The sequence below is a fragment of the Pyxicephalus adspersus genome, chromosome 1 (assembly GCF_032062135.1).
Source record: "Pyxicephalus adspersus chromosome 1, UCB_Pads_2.0, whole genome shotgun sequence".
NCBI lineage: Eukaryota > Metazoa > Chordata > Amphibia > Anura > Pyxicephalidae > Pyxicephalus > Pyxicephalus adspersus.
Window position 1 is genome coordinate 136,257,989 of NC_092858.1, and position 12,160 is coordinate 136,270,148.

The 12,160-nt window shown below is 36.5% G+C and overlaps 1 protein-coding gene across 3 annotated transcripts in view; it reads right to left on the reverse strand.

Annotated features, from left to right (window-relative positions):
* Positions 1-12,160, reverse strand: part of SH3KBP1 (SH3 domain containing kinase binding protein 1) — a 198,463-nt gene that overhangs the window by 35,185 nt on the left and 151,118 nt on the right. For all 3 annotated transcript variants that reach the window (XM_072428055.1, XM_072428065.1, XM_072428074.1), the window contains one exon: positions 5,142-5,249. In XM_072428055.1, coding sequence (XP_072284156.1) covers positions 5,142-5,249 — 108 coding nt within the window. The remainder of the gene's footprint in view (positions 1-5,141; positions 5,250-12,160) is intronic.

Consider the following 12,160-nt stretch of genomic DNA (forward strand, 5'->3'; position numbering starts at 1 on the left):
GAGACGTATAAGGGGGGATATGATCACCCTGTATAAATATATAAACACTCCATATAGAGAACTGTGTTCCCGATTATTCACTGTAGGATCATTACGGAGAACAAGAGGGCACTCTTTGCATCTGGAGGAAAAGAAGTTTAAGGTCCAGATAAGGAAGGGATTCTTCACTGTAAGGTCTGTGAAAATGTCGAATCGGTTCCCTTAGGAAGTCGTTTTAGCAACTAATATAGATTACTTTAAGAAAAAGCTGGATGTTTTTATAGAAGCACAGAATATAACTGGGGATTAAGGCTTTAAAGTAAACAGAGACTGTTGATCCAGGGAACATCCGATTGCCTCATGGAATCAGGAAGGAATTTTTTTCCCCTGTTGAAACAAATTGTACCAGGGGTTTTTTTTACTTTCTCTGGACCAACAAATTTTTATAGGGTCTTAATCATAAGATATGTTTATTTCCAGCCAGGATATGTGTGTGACAACATTGCAGAAGTACCAGAACAATGTTATTACTCTTGATGTCTAATGCTGATTAGTGTGGATATGAGTGACATTAATATAGATGTACAATGAATACCTTGCTATTTTGAATCAGCCATGCTACCACACAAATGTATGTATGCAGATAATATGGACTCTACTGAATAAACAACGGGTCTTACAACTATGGCTAAATATACCCACATTCCTGAAAATGGCAACGGAATTTCTACCTGTGACTATGTCTACTTTCTTCTTATGAAAGTTGTACATCTACCCTATGGTAATGCATACGGTGGCATCGTGCTATTTCTGATTGCATGTCCTTCTACAGGTTACTTGAGAAAAGCTGAAAACTAAGATAAATTGAGTTGCCTTTCAGAAAGTTTTACATATATTTAGCTTAATTTTTCCCTGTAAATGTTATATGATGGAAAAATTACTGTATTCACACAAAATACACCTATAATCCCTAAATAAACATGAATTCAGCAGCCGCTAACAGTCTAATGTGCTATTTAACTTCCCTAATGGATTTGCTGATGAAAGATTTTACCGGGCTTAGCAGGTGCATATTTACATTACATATAATGTTCTCTAGAGATTACTCTCAACAGTTCCAATACGATAGGACAAGCAGGAATATATGTACGGTATATTCATTTAGTTAAATTTAAAATGCTGTGCTTAGTATACAACTGAATCATGCAAACCTGTAAAATGCAATATATTTTAGTTTTCATAAATACATATAATTATTGGCTAAATGTTTTTCATTTTTTTTTAAATAAATGAAATTTTACCGTTCTCAGAACAGAAAACAATGTTTTACCTTTTTAGTCAGAGTTTTGTAATAACCAAAACCCATTAACAGAGTAATTTTAGTGGTCTGCATGCAGTTCAATGTAGTTGGGAGTAAAAGTGTCCTGGGGAGTTAAGTTTGCAGCAGGTTTGAAAGCTGTAATATCACATAATAAATATGATTATAAAATTTACCATAATCAGAGGAGTATTTTACCCTGAGGTCAGAGTATAAATATTTAAAGTTCTTCTAAAACCTGTGTAGGTCAAATCAGTACCCAGCAAGTTTTGATATATATAAAAGTATGGGAGAATCTCCTATGAACCTATGTACCCCCTGATAAAACAAGCATCTAACCAGTCACTATGGACATTACAGGCACTTTTCTCCACTTCTGCTGTACAAGACCCATTGGGTATAATACCTATTTCTGCATACCCACTAGACATGCTGCATGGTACCCCTGGCAATCTTTCTTCAAGCTGCTGGAGACTGGGAAGCGAAAAAGGACCAAATGCTTGTGAATACTGTACTAAAATTGAAATTCCCTTTTAACTTTCCTACATCCAGGGGGGGTTATCATCTCTAAAACTAAAGTTAATTTTTGTGAAACAACTTTTTCGAGTGATCTCTGTATATGATAGACATCAGTTTCTGCATTAAGCATCTGACCTCCCCCCCACCCCAGATGTGCAATTTACTGAGAACCACTGCAACATCATCACCGAGCTGTGATTTGTTAATGAAATAGCAGCAGGAGGCACAATACAAGACCTGGAGTCTATCATAGAGCCAAGCCAGGAGGCGCAGCTATCAATTTACATATCCCCAACTATCAGCAAAGCCTAAAGAAAGCTCCTGAAGTAAATAAAATATTTTAGTTTTATTGTGGGTAATAAAGATGAAAAAATCAAGCAAAAATATATGTGTCTGGAGTTGGGCACCTGGCAACTTTGTATATGTCTTGAGGACTTTATCAGTGTTCTGACATTTATTTAAACTGCAGTTTCTGGAGCTGCCCCCCAGATGTAACCATCATGAAAGTTCCTTTTCCCGCTTTTAGATGTATTCATTTATTATTATAGAGAATGCAACATCAAGAACTGAAATAAAAATTTTCAGGAGCAACCAAAACACTACAGGGGAGAGCAACAGAAACTGTGGCATGGAGCTCTTGAAATTTAAATAGTAAAAACACATAGGATATCAGGGGCTCTATTTATAAAACAGCGAACCTGACATTCCCTAGAGCAGAATCACATAGACCTGAAAGACCTGAAAGATTTTTCACAAGGGAATGTTTTATTATAAAATGGGGTCTAAGGAGTTTATTAAGCTCCAACCTAACCAACCTATCACTTCGAGTGGACTGACCATTAATATTTGCACAAATATAAAATGAGTAGATTATAAATTAAGCTCCTTGTTCAAAATATCTTTCCTTAAAAATAATAATAAGTAACAAGCACATAAAATGTTTTTTTATCCATACATACAGAAAAATGCAATGCTTTACAAGCAGGATATTTATACGGATACATTTAGAGGCAGAAAAGAATTGGTTACATTAATGCTTTAGGGTAAATTACCAGGTGAACATGTGATGAGAAAGTAAAAAAAGATTGTATGCAGTAAAAAGGTCTTAGGAGGGTCATATACAACACGAGTAGCAACAATTTCTGTCATTAAATCTTTAATTCTGTATAATGGGTGACTTAATTTGACCCAGGTAGGTGGGTGTAATTTGCACCCACCAATGAATTAAACAGAAACCCTGTAATTACTGCAATTTACTCATGGTTCCTGAGGCCTTGTCAGCCTATTTTTGCTAATAAAAGGCAAACAGACCTAAAACTGCAGGCAATACTCCATATAACACTGCAAGTCTGTTTTGTTGTTCCTTTGACAAAAAAGAAATATATTTACCTTCACATAATGCTGTATTTCAGGACCACAAGATGCAAAATGAATTCTCCTGGCACTGAATTTCATTGTCCTCTCTGCTGTGAACTGACCATGTTTTATCTTCTCTTTTAAAGACAGGTTTTAGTTTACTAAATCTATGGCTCCCAGTAACACTCCACATAATCACTATACCCTCAAGCCTAAATAAATACTTCAAAACCTTTCAACAAATTTTACCTGAATCTATAGAACATAACTAATGCAGAATCTTTCAAGTAATAAATGCAATGGTGATTTGAAGTAAGCCACTCAGGCTTGCCTTTGGATTTTGAGCTTTGAATTATCCCCTTGCAGGGATTATATTTATTTCCCTTAGCTTAGTGAATGAGGTAAAAAAAAAATCAGTTTGCAAAGAATATCTAATCATATGTAAGGAAATCTAACGATTTGTGTCTGCCAATGACACATGAATGATTAAGCCAGCAGAGATTCACCTCATTCACTAAGCTAAGTGAATTATCCATGACAAGGGGATAATTCGCTTTGCTATAAGAACCATTTAAATTCTTTTAGAACTTCAACTCCTATGTTATAGGAAAAAATAGGTATAACACACAATATAGTTTGCATAGTGGTTTTGTATAATAAAACAGCTGGTTTATTTGTTCTAAGCAAATAGAGATGCATAGAACAAAAAAGATGATACTTCTGCTGAACACATTTAGTAGGCAAAATGTATATAAGTATAACCCTAAAATGTCTCTATTCACAATAACAGTAAACTACTGCACATGTTTTTATAGCAGCTCATAAGTACCCAGTCACACAACCTAACATTACATTAACACAAAGCAAGGTCTATTTTGGGTTGAGGTTTTCTTTAGCATCATCTTAGCATCCTTGGCATTTTAGGAAAATTATGAAAACTGTAACATTCTTTATTTATGTTTTATATGCAGCAACCATTATGAATAGGTCCTGTATCCTTGTCAGCGTCACGTTGCCCAAATCTGCATCCTGCTTATTTTTTTTTTAACTAGAAGTAGCCAGCTGGCAAAAATTCCAATATGCAATGCCAAATGTAGGGAAAACTAGGAATCTCAGCATACTGTGTAAATTGTCTTCTGGTCACTTTTTTTTTATTAATAAGGCAATGAGAAATCAGCAAACATCTTTCTTCTCATTATGCTAAATTTGATGAAAGCTTGGATATGACTGGTTGTAATTGCTAGTTTTGTAATGCAGCTTTTAATGCTTATAATGCAGAATTTACAACAGAAGTATAACACTAAAAACGAACAGATAAATGAAAAATAATCCATTTTAAGTTAATTTTCAGAAAATATTCAATAAAACAGAACTGTTATAATTAATTTATTTCAGGCCCAATTCAAAGCATCAAACTTGGGTAAGGAGAGAATCGGGCCATTTAGGGGCTAATAACAGACTATGCTATAAAAAGACATTCTTCATGTTTCACAAAAACAAGAAAATCCCAATGGAGGTAAAGGTAACTCTTTGAATACTGTTTCTAAGTTTGAAGTAGAAAGAAAAGACAACAGTGGGGGAAACATGCCTAGAGAATAAACAGAACACTTGCAGACGGTTCCTTTAAGCCAAGACTTCTCATTTCTATATCATGCAACTTCCTCTGAGATAAGTCATTTCTATAGATATCGATCCAGGTGAAATTACTCAAATAATAATAGAACCACATTGTGCAGAGTGCTGTGTTTTTCTCATATGTGTTTGCAAATGAGGCCTGCTTTATGTATGTTTGTTAGCGGTATGCTTTCTTTTGGTGCCTTTTGCTGGCTGTCAGCACAAGCAAATGTAGACTTATAGGTCTGTAAAACATTTTGCAGCTTAATACATTATACAGCTGAGGGCTGCAAGGAAGATGATGGCTCCTTCCAATAAGATTAGTATAAACTACTCAATACATATGAGTACTCACATGGATTTCCTTTTCAAAATCTGGAGGAAGAAGCTTAACAAAGTTATCCGGAAACACTCCTCTCCTGCCATTCAGCTCTCCTTCCCACCAACCTGCATCCACACAATCCTAGATAAAACAGAAATTTTATTACAAAAAGCTATTTTCTCTGGCTTTAAATATCTGTCTCAATAATCTTAATACATTAAATGGTTTCATTTTCAAAATACTGATTGCTACGAGAACAACTGCTGCCAAGATGTAGCTCTTCTGACCTTTATATTAAATTTGTATTCTATAAAACTTTGTCATTTTTAAACACACCAAAAACATCAATATCAAATTTTAGTTCAGTGGCTTTCAGCCATAAAACTTCAAGGTATATGTTATAATAAATGAAAACTTTCTCGATATTCTCCATGAATTGTGCTATGTGCTGTATTTGATGCAAGACATAAGAAGCAGTACAACTAAACAAAATCTAAAAAAAATGTGTCACACAACTGTCACTAAACTGAAGTGTAAATATTATAATTTCCAATAAAAAAAGATGATAAAAACTTAATAAAAGATGATAAACCAGGATTCCTGGAAGATTCAACCCTTTTCTTGCCAACTTCTATGTCACCACCAAACTCAGCAGTAGGGTTGTCAGAAGGAACAAGTGCAGTGAGGAACAGGAGACAGAGTTTTTGGCTTCTGAAAATACTTCTGTAACGTGTAACTTCTGTATCATGCCTTTAATCCAGTGGCAGGTTTCTACTGTACTTCCAGGTTTCACCCAGAGCGTAAGAAACAATTCATTTTTACAAATAAGTATTTATTTTCACTTTAGGGACAATGGGCTTTAAGCTTTTATTCATGGCTTGAGTTTGATAGACGTTTTAGACACATTTACGATCATTTAGAATTTAATGACAGGTACATCTGCCTTCCAGCTAACCTCCTTCTGAACTGCATTTGACCTATTTGAAGTGAGTTTTGCATTTGGATAGTTACAAGCAATACATGCTTGAAGTAAACCAAAAGCCCATCAACATAGGCACCTAAAGCTGCATACACACCTGCAATTTTTCTCGTTGGAAAGGATCTTTCACGATCCTTTCCAACGAGAAAAGACTGCACGATGCATGAACGATGCTGTACATACAGCACCGTTCATGCTCTATGGAGAGGGGAGGGGGAGAGCGACGGAGCGGCACCCTGCTGCGCGCTCTCCCCTTCCCTTTCATTAGGATCGGTCGTCGTCCATCGTCCATGGATCCGCCAGGACGGTCGTCGGACGATGGACGACGACCGACTGTACACACGGCAGATTTTCGCCCGATAATTGGCCGATACGGATTATCGGGCGAGAAAAATTTGCCGTGTGTACGCAGCTTAACTCTGTGGACACAATTTGGCTAAATAGGATGATAGGTGCGTGAATCATTTTTTGACAAGTGATTATTTTTACATAAACTCTTCCAGTTGTGTACTATGACAAAACCTAAAAATATAGTATAAAACTACATGCAGTTATAACTCCTATTTGCTTTGATGGGACTCAGGATCTATATCAACTGAGGGCTCTGGGGTATGGGCAAAGAAAGAGAAGTCAGGTTCTCTGGCCCTCACAATCCTTTGGTTTATCCCAGGTTTTTTTTTATCCCAGCCATAAATAAGTTCCGAAAAAAAGGTGGAAAATTCCTAATCAGAATCAGAAGCGAAGAGGGAATGAAAAATGATGTATTGTCTGTGAATGACAACTGGAGAGCATGTGTTTGTAAGATCCATCTGTGGCAGTAACAGAAAGCCCAGAGCTGACAAAACATCTCTTTTATCCCTGTGGAGTTGTGCTGCACATAACCCTGTGTGGGAAGAAACATGTTGTACTGACTTTTACAATAAACGTGGGCTGAACACCCTGTACCTGATGCTTACTGAGTAAACTCCTAAATACTAAACCAATATAATATCTATTAGTCATTTATGCTTTAAAGTAAACCCATCCTGAAAGAAATACAGAGGCCACCATCTGGCCTTCATCTAAAAATGCTAGTTGTCTTGATGTCTTTGCCTTTATTATTTTGACACATTGACCCAGATAACATTTGGCACATATCACTATAGTAAAGGGGGAAATCCTAAACCAAATACTTGCTCAGGGTGAGTGACTTGGGAAGTACTTAAAACAATGGGCCTGATTTATGATCCAGCTAACCTGAAATGGAAAAGTAATTTGCTGTTTGTTAGCAAATGTTTTAATCCTGGACCAGATCCATTTCAAGTTTTCTGGATCAACCAGCTTCACTGATAAAAGTGTATCCTCTCCAGCCTTGGAGAGCTTTCAAAAATCAGGCCTATTTTGTTAGTACTTCCCAAGTCACTTACCCTGAGCAAGTATTTGGCAAATGTTATCTGGCTCAGTGTGTCAAAAAAATTAAAAAAATGAAAGTGTATGTTCTCCAGCCTTGGAGAGCTTTCATAAATCAAGCCCAATAGATCACCATGACAGCCAGGGATCTTGTATTTGTAGAAAGTGAGCCCAGCAATGGCAGCCATATATCCTCAGTACAGGCCTAAACAAAGTTTCAAGCTTCATTTAGTAACTATCTGCCATTATCCAGAATTGTAGAGTGTTGTCCACAATGCTAGTGTACCCAGTTTAAAAGTGGATTGACACATCACTGAAGAGATATACAGATCCTTTAATAAATAGTAATTCTATGCTGCAAATCAGTGACCTTTAAATAATGTCCAGGAAGTATTGCTACTGTGTTTATGTACCAGCCCAAATGTAACAATTAAAATTTGATAGCATGACCACTGCAGTTCACCACAGCCAGTCCTCAGTCTCTCCAATGCCCTTGTTATCGTAGAAACAACCTAGGGGGTGGAAATCTCATTTTGTACATGGATTTGGCTGCAGTATGGGTGCAGTATGGTACGCTTCATGCCACAGCACAGAAAGTCTGCCATTTGAAACAAAGCTTACAAATGGATGTTGAAAAACTGTTAACAAATGTAACAGGACACTTAGAGGTTGAAAATGGCCCTGGGGAGCACTTCACAGAGAGTTTTACAAACACCTGTCTGAACATAGCCTACATTCCTTCTCAGATATATGATGCATTTAGTTTAAAGTTGGCTGCTAAAAAGAGTACCAGTAAAGTAAATAGAGGTCCAATGACTGCTACAAATATTTCAGAAAACAGTAGCATGAGGATAACTTTTGCAGGCAATTTTTTTTAAAGAACAAAGTTATAAAGTATTTTTTAAGACTATTTTATTAAAAACTTTATTTTACAAAACAAGAACAACCATGTGTGTTTATATGACACTGTAATTGTTAAGAATTATGGATAGTCTAAAGAGAGGGCAAAGCACGAACTGGAATACAGGCTCTGTCACTCTTTAGGATTGAATTTAGCCATCTCAACATAGCAGCCAGGCAAGGGGAGGCAGGGGACGGATCACCAATCTGATTCAGTTATATGTAAAAATTTTAGCTCCTGACATCTGTAAATATAAAGCATTTTTAAGCACGACAGATAAGACGCATTAGTTCCTCGATTTCCAGGCAAGATTTCATATTTACCTGACTAAATAAATTCAATTAAAAAGTCCTGACCATAAAAAAAGAAAACATATATACACCAACTTACATTCTCTTTACAGTTTTAGTCAGTTTAACACAATAGTAAGCAATTATATATATTAGATATATAGATATGATGCATAACACATCATACTAAAAGTTACATTTTGTAGTTTTTTTACTTAGCTTAAGCCATTTTTAAACCAATTTATTTTATAGTTTACATTGTGCTTACTTTATTTTGTTATTTTGCATTTGAATAATGCCATAATGTCTCAGCTGGTTTGCAGTATAGCATAATGGCAAATTTGAAAGAAAATTACATCCAATTAGCCTTAATTAGCATTAAGAATGTGTTCTCTACCCTCCACAGTTTGCCACTGTTGCAGTATTATGATTTTCAGCTTAGTAAAAATTATTTTCATATAGCTCATGGGGGTGGACGACTGTAAATATGAAACAGTATATCAAAATATATCACAAAATATAGGACAAAGCAAGATTCAGAACAATTTGGTTTCTTTTTATAGTTTTACTTTTTGTTTTAAGCTGTGCTTCAGTTTTGAGTGATATTGGCATTAAACCAAGAATAGGATAATTTTAAATTTGTGACACGTGGGCAGTTAAGGAAATTCAACCTTAACAAAAGCCCTTTTATTTGCTTTTATTTGGTCTGTGTTGTTTCTGTTTGATAAGTACAAACATTACCTGGTAATTCTGTTAAAAATCCAGAGTTGTCCTGTGTCCTCTTTGTGGACTTATGGGGCCTGATTTAAAAAAGCTCTCCAAGGCTGGAGAAGATACACCATTTCATCAGTGAAACTGGGTGATCCAACAAACCTGGAATCGATTTCCTAAAAGTCATTTGCTATTTGTTAACAAATGTTTTCAATCCTGGAGGAGATTCATTCCAGGTTTGCTGGATCACCCAGCTTCACTGCTGAAAGTGTATCCTCCCCAGCTTGGAGAGCTTTAATAAGTCAGGCCTATGGAATCTAGTCTGCCGTCCAAGTTCTTTCCGTGGAGAAAAACCTACCTCCCATGCTGTGGAAATCAGGGGTCTCCGACCACCTACTGTAGTATATCCAGGGTATGATACTTTCTGTAATGTACTAAAGTAATGTCAGGGGCTGCACAGTGCCCCCCATATTAGGTAAGTTGAGCATTACTAAATAGAATGTTGAAAGGAAACAACAAGTGCTTTTTTCCGGTTCCCTAGAGGGCTGTTTGGATCCTTTTGTACCACCTCACCATAATCTGTTGTGTTATATGTACACATATTAAAACGTACCTAAACTCAGAATTTTCACTTTACATAAAAGAATAGACAACCCTTTTATATAAAGTAAAACTTCTGTTTGTTTTTTTTTTCTTTTTTAAGTGCAACACCTTTATGCAGCACTGCCCCCCTTAAGAATGAACAGGACCGCAGAGGCTTCCAAGATACCTACGTTACGTATCCCAGGAGGCATTTTGGCGGTTCCTTCTGCCCATGCCCGAGCACCTTGGGCATGCGCAGAAGCCGTTTTACCAGAAGGGAAAGAAATTGCCGATATCACGCATGTGCAGTGAGATTGTCAAGTTTTTTCCCATCTACATCACTGGATCTCGCGTCTGCGTCGGGTGATGTAGGAAGAAGAACCCGGAAGGACAGAGAGAAGATGGCAGCGCCTAGCACCTGAAGACGGTACCAGGATGACACGGAACCTGATGGAAGAAACTTCCTTTTAATTAAAAGTGGTAAAATAATCCTGTTATTGTTTTAATAAGGACTACTAATGCCTGTCTTAGGGACATTTTTTAATGAGATGTAGTATGCTGCTTCTCTCAATTTTCAAATGCAAAATGGCACTCAATGTACCCCTCTACTCTCTCTCTCTCTCTGATGCATTAGTTACCTGTAGAAGAAAGTCCTAATGCTTTCCCTCGCTTGTTATATTGGTACTGCTCAAGAACCAAAACTTTTCCCTAATATTTCAAGCCCAATCTTCCCCTTAAGCTACATACAGTAAGCTACAGTACCAGGCATGGATGCATCAGGGATCACCAGATTTATGGTCACATTCAAGCAACCAGTTTTTTTTTTTTAACGGGCTATTATCTCAGAACATATTGGTTCTCATAAGGGAAATAAAATATTTCTGGCACAGATGCTTAGCTTTCAGAGAACATAGAGATATATTTAATGCACACAGAATGTGATGACTGTCTATGTCCCTGCCAAGAACTTCCCACATTTGTCACAATGTGGAACAAGCATACATTCCTGCGTTGTTCAAGCAGCACGATGCAGTTTCTAGCATTTACTGTTTGTTGGCATGCCTAATATTTTGGGTATTTACTGAAAATATATGGCAAAATAAACACCTCTGACACATCCGTTATCTATCCCCTCTATATTAATGTATTACAATTAGTAAAATAGAGTGAAACAACATAGAGCAGGTAGGTGATAGGTATAATTAATACCTGACTGGCAATATTTGTGTGAGTTTGGAAATACCAGTTTCAATCTTTTTAACACACCCTGTAAATCATTTGGCTTGTCTCAGGCAATTAAAACTTCAAACTTAAAAGTATATTACTTAAAAGTATAAAAAAAAGTAAAAACTTAAAAGTATATTACCGTGATTGTTAAGTTGTAACTTTGCCTACAAGAATAAAGAATATGTCTTTCCTAGGGTATTTCAGACCACAACCAAATCTTATATAACAACCCCTGTTCTATAAAACAAAATAATCATGAAATGAAACAAATAACCAAAAAAGAAACACATACAAATAAAATGGCAACGCCCCTTACATTAGTGTTGTGTGAAAATGCTTTCTTACATGCTCAAAGGAAACATGCCTTCTTGGAGGTCAGTGTTGTGGCTTCCTAAATAAGTGGTCATTGGGAGAAAGACCCCCAAATTGTTGATCAGTGAGAAGACTACCCCCTATGAAGATAGATAAAAAGATCATTGATGTCTGTGGTTACTAAATGCCGATTTACACCAATGCAGCAAGGTAACCGAGTTAAGTACATTTTTGCTACTCCGTGATTTTTGTAGCCTTTCCAACTGACTGGGTTGCCCTTATGCACTGCATACTCATGTGTAAATCAATATGTGTGAATAGGCCATCAGACAAGGAACTTTATTGCCTAAAAAAGCCATAGAAACTTCTACAGGAAATCTGCTTTGGTGTGGAATTTTGGATAAAACAGACATGAAAGGGGACTTTTCCTTTAGGGACTTGTTTAATGTGTTGCTACAGGGCTTGTCAGCTCTTAAAACACAATACAGCTTCATTACCTAAAATCTGAAGGTGGACCCCATATTCTGGTGGTGGTTTAAGTCTGTTTAGTAAAACAGACCTATATGCAGCAGTTGGGGGGTATTAAGGGAAATCTGTAATTAGGAAAATAAATAGTCTGTCATAGCTAAATGCAGATCAAGCATTCTAAACAACTAATACT